The sequence below is a fragment of the Puntigrus tetrazona genome, chromosome 4 (genome assembly GCF_018831695.1).
Source record: "Puntigrus tetrazona isolate hp1 chromosome 4, ASM1883169v1, whole genome shotgun sequence".
Classification (NCBI taxonomy): Eukaryota; Metazoa; Chordata; class Actinopteri; order Cypriniformes; family Cyprinidae; genus Puntigrus; species Puntigrus tetrazona.
In genome coordinates this window covers 11,434,520-11,450,498 of record NC_056702.1, presented here as the reverse complement: position 1 = coordinate 11,450,498, position 15,979 = coordinate 11,434,520, and the positions used below count along the sequence as shown (strand labels likewise).

Here is a 15,979-nt window from a genome sequence, read left to right as displayed (position 1 = left end):
TGATCTTAGTAGTGTGAAATGCAACAGAGCAAATAGTACATTGTGTATTTTAGTGTTTATTCTAGTATTGGCAGACCAGATGGTGCTGTTCTAGCTGAAAGAGCTTCAAACTTCTCGACAAGAGCCAAATAACTTTTTTTTTTTTCAGTTTAAGAGATATGAAATGTGGGTGTGTAGTACTTTTGACTGCACTGAGAGATCTGCTGTGTGTTATAATATCTCTGTTTCTGAATTGACACTCATAAGGTCTCATAAATAAGGTTTTCAGATAAATAGAGAGGCGGGTGGGCTATCTGGAATAACATCTCAAATAAATTACACTATATGTAAAGTAAACGATTTTCTATGAATTCTGTCTCTGGGTATTAAAAAAAAACATGTTGAGGCTGCTTTTAAATTTTATCCAGCCATTTAAGCTGCATAAGGTTACTTCCCTGAAAATGTTTATGTATTATTAATAGTGCTCATTCAAAACCTCCTGCTTTTGAATAGCTGTTCGTTGATGCTATAAAAGGACATCTTAGCGAATGGCAGAGAAAGTTGAATGTTTGGCTGGTGCTTTTCCAGACTGAAGAAGCACAGATGTCACACTGCACTTATTAAAGCTAAGCGCGTGCATAAGATTATTTAATATCTGTTTTGTCTGGGTAAGCAGTGTCTGAAATGTGCGCAGTGGAAAAAAACCATATATACAAAGAAAGATATTTCTGATCCTGGATAGACAGCAGTGCAACTAACCCTTTCAAGGCCTAGAACGTCGTTCAAATAGTCCACGTGACATCAATTTTATAAAGCCACGAGAATATTAAAGGCAATCTTTGTCTTATGAGTGCTTCATTTCTGCATATGTATAACTGAACCATTTCTATTTCAAGTGTACGTTAATCTCTCAGGGTTGTTTTACACGACACGCATTCAGCAGCGTCGCGAGGATGAATCGGGTTTGTCTGAAGTAGTTGTCTCCTGTTTGAAACAAACCAGCATTTCAGGCACGGCCCGGTCTCGTACGCGCTCGGCTTTGATGAGGCCAAATGAACGACATCAAAGCGGACATGCTCGCTTTCATTGGGCCTCCACTTCTCATTTACCTTCATTTGCAAGTTGACTCAATATTCCGGCTCTTTGTGGAGTCAGAAGGTGTGGGATTGTTTGATCTTCGGGGGCCCCCGAAAAACGGCAGACAATTCCCTTTCTGAGCCTTCAAAAGCGCGAAGCCCCTTAATTGCCGCCTCATTAAAGGAATGCGTGGCGAGCGGCGATAAACCAAAGGGAAGCGGATGTCTTCCTTATATCCATCCATCTATCCCGCTTCCTCTGAACTCACAGCGGACAGAGCGTCTCGACATGGGTGTGTGGAATAATCTCCCAGTGCCCTTTAGCCTGGAGAGAACACAATTTGTGTGTGTGTGTGTGTGTGTGTGTGTGTGTGTGTGTGTGACAGGGCTCATCAGTCAGATAACCTGCTTTAGAGATGCTCCTTGAAGAATACTAGGTTGTTTTATTAGGGAGCATATGCCAGCGGCCACGGTCAGCAACTTCTGCTGCTATATTTGTATGCGCTGCAGTTTTACATTTATTGGGCTGTGGCAGTTTTGTGCTGGTCCAGATATACAGCATTTCATAAATTACATTATAGCGTAAGATATAGTGGCGGTCAGTGTAGTAAAAAAGTATTTGTATTTGATTTAGTAATCATTTGAGTACTGAGGTGTATATATAAACTACCATGGGATAAACATGAACATCAACAGTGGCATATATTGTTGCATAAAATATTTTTTTGAATGAAAGATTATTCTGTAATTATGTTTTTTAAATGATCAGTATTATTTATTGTCTTGGGCTGCTGTTGTGAACATGTCAAAATGTAAGCCTTTTATGCCGATATTTCGCCCCAAAAATGAAAATTCTCTCATGCATGTCATCCCAGATAAATGCACTGCAAACAATGTGGCTTAGGATTTACTTTCAAACTGTTTTAATTCAGAAATCGCTAGTAAATTTGCAAATAATTATTAAGAAATGGCAGGTTAACACTTTGAATTAGGTATAAAATCTTGAAGTATAAGTAGGCCCAAATAGTATTTTCTTGTACTCCAAAACCTTTTTTTACAGCGTCGGGCCTTTCTTCATATTTTTCATCTGTTTGTTATCCACTGATGTTCATGTTTAGAAGTGGGGTTAAGGGTGGACCTTCATACATATTGTTCTAAAAATAGTATATTTCCACATTAATCAGATCGTATAAATTCGTACAAAACTGGTTCCTTGTAAAACTCTTTTCTAATTAGAACGAACCGATACGACACCAGTGGATGAATCCATGTGTTCTGAACAATAAGTGTATGTGTGTAAGAGAAATATGTATATTTGAAGCTTTTGATCACACTTTATTTTAAGGTCTAATTCACACTATTTAACAGACCACTTTTCCTCTAAAAATTACAAATTTGCTGGTTATTAACTGTAAGATTACGCTTGTCTAATATGCCCGTGCAGAATATGTGCTTTATAAGTACTAATAGAGAATAGGTCTATAGTGTTATACTTTTTTTAAACTATTGACTCTTTTGCCAACTTTCCTTCACACGATTAAGAACGGATCACATTTACAGTTGTGACACATTGTGAAGCTGTCGCTTGTTACTTTTCATGTGATCATCACAATGCGATTAATTTGTGCTATATAACATTTTTAAAGCACATACACAAGCATGTGTGCGTATTATATATTTGGTATTTCATAATCATTTCCCATTTTCTGTCTAATAATCAGACAATTCTGCTCCTGTGCCTTTAAGACTTCTATATTGTGAAGTTATATCCAGTATAGTTGTTGCTGGCAGCTGTAACAAATAGTTGAGGTCGGTTGTTAAATGATCAGTTAGAGGCGCCCGTTTTCAACATTCCCGCTGCTGCTCAATAATTCCTGTCAGAAGGAGAGCTATAGCACAACGTGCCTTTTGATATTGAACACTCTCAATTAAAAACTGATGGAAAAGTGACCGTGCTTGCTGTTGATGTGCTACACGTATGAAGCAAACCTGTCTAAGTTTGATTTATGATGCAGTTTTTTGTATACTTGCAGTTTCAAGTTATGTATGAATTATGTATGAACATCATACAAAAGTCACTCTAGAAGAACATACTGTACACACCGAGAAAATATGATTTGGTCTGCCCATCAAAAAGTATGGATATTCAGTTTGAACTTTAATAAAAACTCAAATACAAATAAAAACAAATTAAGACATTGGAAATGTTTGTTGCTTCCAAGTGATACAAATAAAGTATAAAATATACAAGTATAAAAAAATAGCATCAGTAATATTTGATGTTGCTTATAGATATGACTATTTAAAGATTTATTGGACCAGTAACATCTATGTCTGGATTATATATGCTTGTATTATGTCTTTACTGTTTGGTATATTATTTGGCATAAGGTGTCCCATCAAACAACTGATTTCAGTATTGCTGGGTTTTAGTTGCCATTAAATCTCTCTATGTTGCGCTTTTGCAGATTGTGGCCTTAAGAGAGCAGAATGCCCACATTCAGAGGAAGGTGGCGTCAGGAGAAGGGGCAGAGGACTTGTTGGAGGGGACAGATGCTCAGAAAGTCCATGGCAAGGTGGGCTCAAGCTCTAAACCGCTTCAGAGAGGTTAACACTCAGATTTTGGTTCGTGAATGATAAGAGTACACTAACATTCAAAAGTTTGGGTAGGTAAGATTCTTGTTACAATACAACTTAAAGTAGAATACGTTTAAAAATTTTATTTATTTACAGCCGAGGCTGAATTTGCTGTCAATTTTTTTTTGTCAATGCTTGCTTGCTGATTAACTTATTAATTTCCTAGGATACATTGTCTTACCAAACCGGTGACAAGAAGTGATTTATTATGATGTACAATCGAAATCAGGGAAAGAAAGACTCTTGAACACAGATGCGTAAAATAAAATCAGTCTATACAGTCTACACACGACTCATCCTGTCAGACTGAGTCTAAATCACATTTAATGCGCCTTTAAACCGGTCGTAGCGGCATCTTGCCTCATACTCCTGATGAAAAGATAACAGGATGAGAGGAGAGCCGTCGTCCTCTTGCTGTCAGCGGTGGGCGCCGTGTGCAGCATTAGATTGTGCCGGAACGGCGACAGTGACGGCAGGAATACGTGGCCTTGTAAAAGATAAAAGTTGGCACTTTGACAGTATATCTCAATTGGCCAAATTAATCTCTCATGATGCTCGATAGATATCCAGGGCCTCAGGCACTGATGCATGGCTCCCACTGACCAACCAGAGGTCACTGGCTTTGCCTGTAAGTAACAAACGTATCTGACCCTCTCAAACAGACAAAAAAAAAAGACAGAAAAAGAAAGAAAGAGACCGTGAGAGGGAGTGAAAAAGTGAGAGTGAGTCATTATCAGGCCCCACAGCCGCTCCAGAATAAACCGTGACTATTCTTTGTCTTGTCATTCTCGTCTATTTACGATCCCAGAACCATCTTTTCTGGTGAAGTCGTGTCGATCTCTCGTGGCTTCACAGCTTTGACGGAGTAAATTCTGTGTGCTCTGCAAATGATTTTATCACCCTTCTGTCTGGGTGTCTGCACCATAAATTAAACAGGATGTTAAGTCTAATTTTAGTGCGGCATAAGACGTGTCAAGATTTAGTGTGAATATGTGACAAAAATCTTTATTTTAGGCATGGCAGAGGAAAGATCTGCTCAGCCTCTGTTTCGCACGCTGAGAAAGCAATTAGACTGAACAGACACAAACGTGCATGCTGGGAATTCAACAGTCCAAATAAAGAGCACTGCGCTAAATGACAGTTTCAGTGAATGAACGATCGAAGTAACTGAAAACCTTACACCCTGGAGCTTCAGAAAATCTATTTTTTCTTCTTTCTTTTTTTTAACGTGTAATGTATGTGTCCCCAGAATGTGTCCGAATGTGCCTATTTTGAATGGAAGCAAAAACACTATTTGTTTCGTGCCCGTCTCTTTAAATGCAAATGAATAACAGCTCCCCGCCTCCTTTGTCAGAACAGGGCTGTGCCTTTAGAACTCGTTCCTCAGATACTCTGCTAAATACATCTTTTTTTGTTTTGATTATGATGTCTATTGCGCCGAAAGCATGTATTTTAAACTATATTAGATTAAACTTCTCATACATTTTCACGAAGCACTCGCACAGAAAGTGTCTGTCACATGACATGCCTGTACTAAACTACTTTCATGTCTTATTGCGCTTTAACTGTGAAAACACCAGTTTATGTGAAAACACACAAGTTACAAAAAAACGGTTATGTCTGTGTAAGTAAAGAGCTGGGAAAGAAATGGCATGTTTATATTAGATCTGTATGGCAGCAGCATAATATGCAGTAAATAAATCAATAAATCTGCTGCGTTTGTCAGTGCAGACAAAGACTTTTGCCGTTGTGTTATAACTGGTACACTGTTGTCGCTTGTGAAACCGCAATGGCAGAAACTGATTACGGGGTGGTAATATTATAACAAGATCCACTTTTCACATCACAGGAGAAGCAAAATCATGAGATGCTCACTTTTTAACAAGCTTGCAGAGAAAGGCTTACCAAAAAATACTGTGTTCTTTTTGATGTTTTCCGGGTTGGCGGATTCACCGGGGACCCGATTATAGCACTTAAACACGGAAAAAGTCAGATTTTCGTTACATGTCCCATTTAATTTACTAAAATAATAATTTTACGGTTTAGTTTTATACAACCACAATAACCCTGATGTCCTGTTTTAATGAATTTTCCAGCGGCTGTCTAATGGGTCGATGGAGTCGGGGGATGAGGCCAGTCAGGTGGTGGAGCTGCAGGAGCTGCTGGAGAAGCAGAACTACGAGCTGGCACAGATGAAGGAGCGCATGTCCTCGCTGTCCTCCCGAGTGTCCGAGGTGGAGCAGGAGCTGGAGACGGCTCGAAAAGACCTCATCAAGAGCGAAGACATGAACAACAAGTACCAGAGGGATATAAAAGAGGTGCAGTATAGTGTATGTCAAGTCTCAAAACACAATTACTTTAAATTAGGCTGTATCTAAAACCTCATCAGGCATCCTTTCGACTCAAATGCAGGTCCCTTCTTACAAAATTCAGTCCGTTGCAACACAACAGTTGCCTACGGTTTCGGACATAGCCTTGTCACATTGATAATTAACCACAGCTGAAAAGATTCTAGAAAATGTCTGTTTTGTTTGAGATACAGCTATTGATGGAGAGAGGTTGTGGCAGCCTGGAGCAGTCTCTCTGTGTGTGTGTGTGTGTGTGTGTGTGTGTGTGTGTGTGTGTGTGTGTGTGTGTGTGTGTGTGTGTGTGTGTGTGTGTGTGCCTCAAATGTTTGTGTTTGCTTGTGTTCATATTTGTCCTCAAGCCTGTGTGTAATTATAGGGGAGGATTTTTGATTGACAGTTGACTATTACTCCTTCGGGTTCCATCTTAGGTGTGTGTCCGATAGCCCCTAACCAGTAGTCTGCCAATATATTTGTGTGTGTGTGTGTGTTTCAGGCTATGTGTCAGAAAGAAGACATGGAGGAACGGATCGTGACTCTTGAGAAGCGCTATCTCAGTGCCCAGAGAGAGTCCACCTCACTACATGACATCACAGACAAGCTGGAGAACGAACTGGCCAATAAGGAGGCGTTCCTCAGACAGGTCTGGTTCCGACCAACGAGTTTTCCGAGTCGATTTTCTGTTTGTACTGAGTTTGCGCGACTGCGTAGTGCAGATGTTTTGAACTTGACAACTCACAAACAGTCACTCCGTTCGTAATTGAAGATTCTTTTCTGCTGATATCACGGTCAGCGTGACACCACTTCAGATCCTGCCAAACGATGCACCAGGGTTTCTGAGAAAGTGCTCAGAGAACATTTAGAGAGTGCTTAGAGAAAAAAAACATATTTCTGAGCCTATTACAGAGGCATAATGAAAGTGCGTGACCACATTAAGACATTTTTGTCAACCGTTGATTAACGAAAATCGTATTATGTCAGTATTTCTTGATTTTCTGCCAAACTTAAAGAAACGTATTCATAGAAATTTTAGGCAAATGAATTGACAGAGGTACTGCCAAGCTTCAGCGTGCATTTATCACCCTTTAACGAGAGTTTAATTGTTCCAAGAACGGGCAAAAAATAGGCAGTTATGTAATTTTGTTTTGTTTGGGCACACTGAAAACGGCCATGATGATCCACTTGTTGCTGTGGAAGCTGGACTTGTCCTATGGTGTCTGCTATATAATGATATAAACTCTCTGATCAGACACTGTGCGTGTGTGTGCCTGTGTGTGTTTCCTCCCACAGATGGAGGAGAAGAACAGGCAGTTACAGGAGCGGCTGGAGTTGGCAGAACAGAAGCTCCAGCAGACCATGAGGAAAGCTGAGACTCTGCCTGAAGTCGAGGCTGAGCTAGCACAGAGGATAGCAGCTCTCACCAAGGTACTGTACACCACACACACACACACCAGTGTTGCTGAAATCTTCAAATAAATGTTAATTTGATTTAAAATGAACATGAAGTAATAATAATTTCTGGGAACACTTGAGCGATAACTCAAATGAAGTGATTTACTGAAATGAACCATCAGAACAAACGATTCACGCAAATGAATCAGTCAGAAGAGACATTAAAATTCAGTCCATGTTAGGTTCTGGTATTCAGGCAATTCGGTCAAGGGTTGAGGCGGTTTCTCTTATTGACCACTGCACATTAAGGTGCTCTAAACATCATTGGTTTGGCTTTGGCGAAGCTTTACGTTGCACTTAGTGCACATTTAATATGTGCATTAATCAGCAAAAAAAACTTCAAAATCTTTAGTCTCAGTAGAATAAAAACCTCTTTCAAACTTATGTAGTGTACATATGGTCAGATACGTCACTATGTTTTTTGTCGGGTATGTGTTAACAAATCATGCTTATTTTCACCAAGCACGGAATAATTACATCATTTTGTGAAAACGATTTCCTGCGATTCCTTCCCATGGTACTGTATGCAACCTTGATATAAAAATAAAAATAATCTCTTTCTTTATAAATGTATTTATAAATGTGTTATGTGTATATGAAATTATATTGTTGAAATAGCATTATTTTAAGTACTATTCCCTATCCTAAAAAAATATTTTTATAAAATAAGGTTGGGTATAATTAACTTCATTAAAAATATCATAACTTTTCTTTAAAAATGTAATATTTGTTACAGAAAAATTTAATTTTTATTTGTTTTTTTAAAAATTGCTATACATATACAGTCTATATATATATATATATATATATATATATATATATATATATATATATATATATATATATATAGTATATATATAATTATAATTCCTCAATGCTACTTTTCCCCCAAAATGTACAGAAAATCGAATAATTCCTGCTTTAAGCACATGAGAGGTGAGACGTCGGCAGAACTTCTGAACCCTGAAAGGGTTAAAAAAAAAAAACAAAAAAAAAAAAACTGAAAGACTGAAATTGCTCTAGCTTATTTTTTAAAACGAGCTGTTTCCAAACTGTGCAGTGGAAACATGGACAGATGCGCTGTGTATTATTAACACTGTGTGGTATTTCTCTGTATTGTGTGGTTTGGTAGTCTGATATGGAAGCTAAACTCCAGGACATGAACTGCAGTCTGAGGAAGGTGGGGCTGAAAACTGCTCTCTTTCATTCACTTCACTCTGGCTGTGGGTCTGTTTACTGCTGTTGTATTTCAGCTGCATGTGATGCTCAGCTGGGATTCTCTTCGCTTTAATGAGTTGCTGACGTACTTGGTTTGTTCTGTTCACCCAGGAGAGAACAGAAGCTTCAGGAAATACACGCTCCTTCTCTTTACCTGTCTGCTCAACCATGTCTGTGATGTTTGGTGTGATGGCACTTTATAAACCAAATTTACGATCTCATTAATCTAGATTATTTTCCAGCCATCATAGTCATGGTTCAAGGGTCTGTTCTGTTTTCTTTTTCTTTTTTTTTTGTTGGTTGTCTTTACATTTTCTCATCTGACAAAATGCATTGTGTGTGTTTGTTGTCCAGGCGGAGGAGAGACATGGCAGTATAGAGGAACGTATGAGACATTTAGAGGGACAGCTGGAGGAGAAGAACCAGGAACTGCTCAGGGTCAACATCCCTTTATGTCATTAAAGAATCCGCATCTTACTATATATTATAATCACATGCTTATTTTGTGTTATTTTCTGTTTTTGAAATATCCAAATTAATTTGTCAAACAAATATATACTTATTTACTTAATATATACTTTCTGTATAAGTGAATCGTGCATTTTGCAAAACATTTTGCAACCATAAATGCCCAGCATTGGAATTTTTTTCCCAATTTTCTCTAAATTATAAATTATATTTCTGAAGACATGGCTAAAGTTTAAAAGTATGTCTTGATTATACATTTTTATTCACCAAAAAAAAAAAATTCAACTGATTTTGTTTCCTCAGGCTCGACAGAGAGAGAAGATGAATGAGGAACACAACAAGCGTCTGTCGGACACCGTGGACAGACTCCTGACGGAGTCGAATGAACGTTTACAGCTTCACCTGAAAGAGAGAATGGCCGCTCTTGAGGAGAAGGTGAGAGAAAATCCAACCATCATGGCAGAGGTCTTCCAATAATATTGACCACTCACATTGTTTCGTTGACGTCTCTTTCAGAACGTGTTAATACAAGACTCTGATAACTACAGGAAGCAGCTAGAAGACTCCATACAAGAAAAGGTTATTCGTTTTTATTTTTTGAAAACTGGCACGGTGGAACAAATTTTGATGCAATGCTTTGCTATCCATTCTGAGTAAAATGAAACTTTAATGTGCTTTGCGGTTGTAGTCTCATCTCTCGGAGGAGATCGAGAAAATGAGATCTGAACTGGATCAGTACCGATTGAGGGCCGGATCCCTTACTGAGCCCACGCTGTCACGGTGAGACAGAAAGCATGAAAAACTCAGAACTATCTTTTTACAAAATAAACAATAGCTCCGTTCCAAAACCTTAACAAAATTTCGAGGCATGCGCTAATCGCGAAGGCTGTTCCAAATACAGTAGCTGGCAAGATTAGCAGCGCTGCATGAATTCATTCTGCAGGAGGCAATCCAAAGATACGTTGCTATGAGATCACACAGACAGTCATATTAATTTACTTCAGAGGGGAATTGATTTTTAACAATAATTTATCACCTTTTAAAAACAGACCTGCTGTGAGTTCTGAGGTTGTTAATTAGTGGTTTGGGTTTTTTTTGGAAGACATCAGCCCACATTTTTTTTTTAATTAAGTTTAATTATCATATTTAGTAAAATGATAGACAGATTGTAGGTTACCCATTAAAAAAAATCAACGATTAAATTAGAATTTGAAATGTGTTTAAAATGTTTGGCTCTTATAAACGTAATCAATAACTTCATGTCAGTATGAGATTATTCTCGATCTGTCACTGAAGAGCTTCCATTCTTGTTAAAATGCCTTGAAAGACTGTGGTGTATGTAGATAGCAATATAACTCACTAGGAACTTTATTACCATTTCTATGAAGTGTTTGTCAAATTACTTGACTCATACATTATGTTTTTACACTATGGTACCATTTAAAATGTTAGTAGTAATGCATTTTCATAGTAAATTTTCATTTAGAGTGTAAACAAAATGGCAAAGTTTTTCGCCAGGTGTAAATTCTAGATAACAAACTGTGGTCTTGATTCCAGGTCTCATCTGGATGCATCAGGAGATCTGCGTTTCTCTCTGGGTTCTCTTGCCGAGACTCAATCGGACCATTATCGCTCCACCAAGGTGATCCGCAGGCCAAGGAGAGGACGCATGGGGCTACGTAGGGACGAACAGAAGGTAGGATCTCGTCACCTTCCGTTTCTCTGTCTTTGTGCTAAAACTTCACTCCTTGTATTTCTATTTCATCTTCTTGCAGGCTAAGTCTCTGGGAGAGCATGAATGGCGCTCTCAGCAACTTGGCGTTCTGGGCGGCCACCCGTTCGAGAGCGACACTGAGATGTCAGATATAGATGACGACGACAGAGAGACCCTTTTCAGTTCGATGGATCTACTGTCTCCTGGAGGACATTCCGATGCTCAGACTTTGGCAATGATGCTGCAAGAACAACTGGATGCCATCAATAAAGAGATCCGGTCAGTTCGCTGATTTCGACCAAGGCACCTTTTTGTAGACCAGATTTAAATCATGTTGCCTTAATTGTCTACTCCGATATGGGCTACATTCAGATTGCTTTAAAGTCTGTAATGTCGTCCATCTGTAAAGAAAGATTATATTCTTTAAATATATCACCTCAGAGGTGATAATAAAACAGCAGGGGGCTTAAGATCGACCCTTGGTGCACATCTTTTTTAGTGTTATTAGCTTTGACAGCTGTTCATTTACACCAACAAAGGTAAGATTTTAACCAGGCTAGCACCTGTCCTAAAACAGACACAACACAATTTTCAAGACTGTCCAAAAGAAAGTTAATGATGTATCAAATGCAGGCCTAGCTGAGAAATATAACCTCAGTTAAATAACAAAAGTAAGACATTTGTTAGTCTGATTACTGTAGTAACGGAGCCTGAAACCTAGGCTGGCTTACTGAAACCTGACCTGGGATATCTGATATGGGGTGATTTATTTTTTTTAATCCACAACCATAAAGCAAATCTCAGTGACATTTTTAGTCAGGTTAAGGCTGAAATACACTGCTCATCTTTTGCAGGGATTTTTCTACTCTACCGTTTAGCAGTCTAGAGTCTCATTGCCAAAATCTGGAGCCGGTCTGCACATTTTGTGTGGTTTCGACAGATTTCACGTGTGATTTTCAGCTTCAGAATATGAATCTGTAAAGTTTGCAGACATCAAACATGTTTTTTCTGTATAACCATTTACAAAGTCAGCAAGTGTGGACATTGTTTTACAGTATGCTTGGATTTTAAAAGTCCTGTAGAGTATTCCAGGCTTAAGTCTTTTTTAATGTTACAACAATTTTTCTCCATTTTAATTGGCAATTACAAATCAGTTGTTTCTGTCCTGTCACACTCACTCATTCTACTGTAAATTTCTACATCTGATCTTTTCTGACCTTTGCTACCCGTTTATTTTCCATATTTTATCCAGAGTGCCCTGATTACTCAGACTGCAGTTGGAGGACAACTTGAAGTTCCTTGACTATTAGCCTTATAGCTTGTAAAAAGTACAGTACAAGGAACTTGTCGTCTTTACATCTTAGAAGCATAGATTTATCATTTTAAGTTTCCTTCCATAGCCTGCATATAACCTTCTAGTCCCTAGCTAATCCCTTCTCTCATATTTGGATCTTTTAAGTGTCACATTTATTAGAATTTCTACATTTCTGCAGAGACGCTGGATCAGGATTCTGCTACACACGAGTCCTTGAAAGGAGTAAAACCAAAAAAGTTGTGCCTTCAGGCGATGTACAGTACATTCTGATTTAAATATCAGCCAGGACTCAGAGTTTCTCTCCTAGGCTGTTCAAGCTTGATTTGAGACTTAAGAACTTGAGGAGTGGAGTTGAACAAGAGCAGCTGACTCAAAGTTTTCCTTGTGGGCACAGAAACCATTCACTCCATGTGGATTTCTGCTGTCCCTGATTTCAGCTATCACCTGTATGCCTGGACGTGTGTCCTGCATGTCAAAGTCGTTTTACAAATTGGTCGTCTTAAGGCCAAACTGGATTCGAACCAGCAGCCCTTGCATGAATACACTACAAACTGTAAATCAGGGTAAAGGTCGTGTAGTGCATTCCAGCCTAAAGGCCGTCAAAAGCAAATTTATGACTTTAAATCAAGTACTAACAAATAAACCATGTTGGTCCTTTGGATTATATTGAGATCTAATTTGAAATTTGTCCAATTTAGTAGAAATGTGTGATTAATATTTGAAGAAGCCAGAACAGACTGAGAATCTTTCTTCAGCCTTTTTCTTTAGTTGGATTTTAGTCCGAGTTATTTCAAAGGTCATTTTAAATTCAGTAAGAGACACTCACTGCAGACAAGTTTAAATTTTTTAGATGGTTTTCTGTCCTGATATTTCCCACATTTATTTTTGGTCAGGAGCTCCCTTTATGTAAATTTTATCAAGATGGCTACAGCAAAAAAAAGTGGCTTATAAAAAAATGTGCAACCTCATATATAACATACAGTATGTGTGCTTAGCTTTATTTGATTACCCGTGTACAAATGCAGCTCGCTATGCTGTTAAACTGTGCCTCTAATGTCTGCTGGGTTTTTTGATTACAACAGGAAGAAAGATGGTCCCCCTGTGTGCGGTTTATTTCTTTCCCCCCAGCCGTGGGCCGCTTTTGATAAAGCACCAGCTTTGGTTTTTTGCGCTTTTGGGCTAGAAGACTTTTGGGCTGTTGGATGTCTTACAACAAACTGTAAACATGTTAAATATGCTTGACAAACGGTCAGCGTTTAGTTGTTTGCAGCCTGCTCGATGGTTGCTTTACGATATATTCAATAAGCCAAGGCCATGAAAAACATCCAGCACAAAAGCTGTCTAATGTTTCTCGAGCATTGTCGGTCGTGTCCTCAAGCGTTTTCTGAATCAAAGAGAACCAATCAGTCTTCGGCCGGTAAAGCACGAGATTTCATTATTTCTCCGTTTCTCTGAGCTTATCATTGCATTTTTTTTGTCATTTTTCTATGTTGAAGGTGAATTGCAGAGGCGAAATTAAATAAACAGTTTGTAGGTTGATTTCCCTGAAGAGTGTAAATGCTTTAACTTTGCTCTGTGTATTTGAACAATTGGAGCATTCAACAGTTTCGTTTGGTTTTTGCTTTGATTTATCACAAGTAAATGGTTTTTTTTTTCTTGCTAAACAACACAAGCACACAGAAAGTTCTGGTTCTTGAGAAGATACCATAGCATAGGCTACTTTTATGCTTTCTTTTGAGATATATAAAAAATGTTAGGGTATTGTTTGAAATGTGTTTTTTGTAGAAATTATCTATCCGGTATTTAAAGAGCGGTTTACGTACCTTGGCCAATTTTCTATATATTTTGTAATAGTACCTTTAAAGCAAGGATGTCTAAAACTGTGCCTGAAGCCATAACCCCATGTCACAAAGGCAGCATGTAAATTCTCTGAGGCCCCCGGAGTCTTCACAGACTTAATGCATTTCTTATTGGAGATTTCCCCCCTCATAACTCAATATTCCAATCATCAAGGCCATGCCATTTTATCTCTTTGGACACATGCACCTGGTGGAGACTGGCATCTTAAAATGCACAGCACAGCATATCACAGCTGAAAAAGCAAAACAGTAACAATCTTGCTTCACAAACCTGACATCTGCACAAAAAAAATAAAATGATTTGCATAAACTGTGATATCAAATCTTCTAAATCTGCTAAGCAGTCTAAACATTACTGTGCATTCAGTAAACAATAAAAATTTCTAATGAACCGCTGCTTTATGTTCATTGTGTTGTGCTTTTCATTCCGTACCATCCGTTGTAGTAACTTAAGGGCTAATTGTTTCGGCTGCATTGTTTTCAGTCCTGTTGACAAAATTATTTACACATTTTCACCCAGCAAGCTCAGCACCAAAGTAAAGTTGTAAATCAAAATGCTATTAGCGCATTATCATACACCGTAATTTCTGACTCGCTGCGGGCTGAACTCTTTTTCCCCTTGTAACTCCAGGCTGATCCAGGAAGAGAAAGAGTCGACAGAACTGAGGGCAGAGGAAATCGAGAACCGCGTGGCCAGCGTGAGCCTGGAGGGGCTGAACCTGGCGCGGATGCACCATCCTGGAGCCTCCATCACTGCCTCGGCCACCGCATCCTCCCTCGCCTCCTCCTCCCCTCCTAGCGGACACTCCACCCCCAAACTCACCCCGCGCAGCCCTGCCCGAGACATGGAGCGCATGGGGGTCATGACACTGGTATACAGGCCCACAGGGGTCATAACATATCTTCATAAGAAGATTCGCAGTACATTTTCTTTAAGCTTTTTATATATTAACATTGCTGATCATATATAGAGGAAAATGGTCATTATAAATGATTTTTTTTTTTTTTTATGAAAACAGTATGCAAATTTTAAAACTTTACAAAAGCTTTTTTTCATTCAAATTGTAGTGCTGGTTAAGTCACAGATGACACCATACTCATGTCTCTCAATCAAATGCTGTATTACAGCTTTCCCACTCATTTCTGCATCATGTTGCATTGCTTTGAATGCCTCATGACTATCCAGCATATATTAACCTGTTAACATATTTGTATTTTTTCTGCAGCCCAGTGACTTGCGGAAACACAGGAGAAAGGTACTCAACATGCGGTCTCTTCACAAAAGAGCTTTTTTTTATTGGCAGCATAGTGGACACTGAGGTTGGGGGAAAATCTGAATAAAAAAATAAAATAAAATCAATTTCCAATTTAAGAGTTGGAACCGAATTGATTTGGCTACGGTTCAAAAGGGTGAACGCGATGAATAAAATAGGAGAAAAATTTTGAGGCTTATGCTTTTTAAAAAAGACAAATTTACTTAATTCTAGTTCCATTCTAGTACCATTTTGGCACATGTATATTGTTTTAAACATCTTGATATATTTGTACTGGCTAAAAAAACAACAATGAAGATTGTTATTAAGGTAAATACGTATTGGTAAATTATTTTACAAACACATTTTTAATATTAAAAAAAAAAAAAAAAAATCTGAATGTGGATGACATTTGCTACTTTGGATTATTATTGAAGTGTTATTGGCTGAGGTTTCTGGGATACCTCATTTGGTATCCTATTTTTTCACCCCAAACCTCAACCTAAAGATATTTAGAAGAACATTAGGAAACAAAAAATATGTCCACTGAGTTCCACTGAGACATGTCTCAAATTATTTTGTTTTCTATTTGAGTTAAATTTTTTTGATCGACATGAAAGTAATTAAATAAGAGCACTTTAATTTTTGGGTGAACTGTCCCTT

The 15,979-nt window shown here is 38.3% G+C and overlaps 1 protein-coding gene across 24 annotated transcripts in view; it reads left to right on the top strand.

Annotated features, from left to right (window-relative positions):
* The window catches only part of ppfia2 (PTPRF interacting protein alpha 2), a 159,047-nt gene that overhangs the window by 123,268 nt on the left and 19,800 nt on the right, over positions 1-15,979 (top strand). For 14 of the 24 annotated variants that reach the window (XR_006250735.1, XM_043237619.1, XM_043237620.1 and 11 more), the window contains 13 exons: positions 3,524-3,631; positions 5,789-6,022; positions 6,534-6,680; positions 7,328-7,462; positions 8,622-8,669; positions 9,062-9,145; positions 9,479-9,610; positions 9,692-9,754; positions 9,864-9,955; positions 10,733-10,871; positions 10,951-11,168; positions 14,695-14,935; positions 15,290-15,319. Coding sequence is in view for 23 of the 24 variants with exons in the window: in XM_043237619.1 (XP_043093554.1) it covers positions 3,524-3,631; positions 5,789-6,022; positions 6,534-6,680; positions 7,328-7,462; positions 8,622-8,669; positions 9,062-9,145; positions 9,479-9,610; positions 9,692-9,754; positions 9,864-9,955; positions 10,733-10,871; positions 10,951-11,168; positions 14,695-14,935; positions 15,290-15,319 (1,671 nt within the window). In the remaining variant the exon portion in view is untranslated. The remainder of the gene's footprint in view (positions 1-3,523; positions 3,632-5,788; positions 6,023-6,533; positions 6,681-7,327; positions 7,463-8,621; positions 8,670-9,061; positions 9,146-9,478; positions 9,611-9,691; positions 9,755-9,863; positions 9,956-10,732; positions 10,872-10,950; positions 11,169-14,694; positions 14,936-15,289; positions 15,320-15,979) is intronic. The other 10 variants (XM_043237624.1, XM_043237615.1, XM_043237613.1 and 7 more) reach the window with 3 other exon arrangements.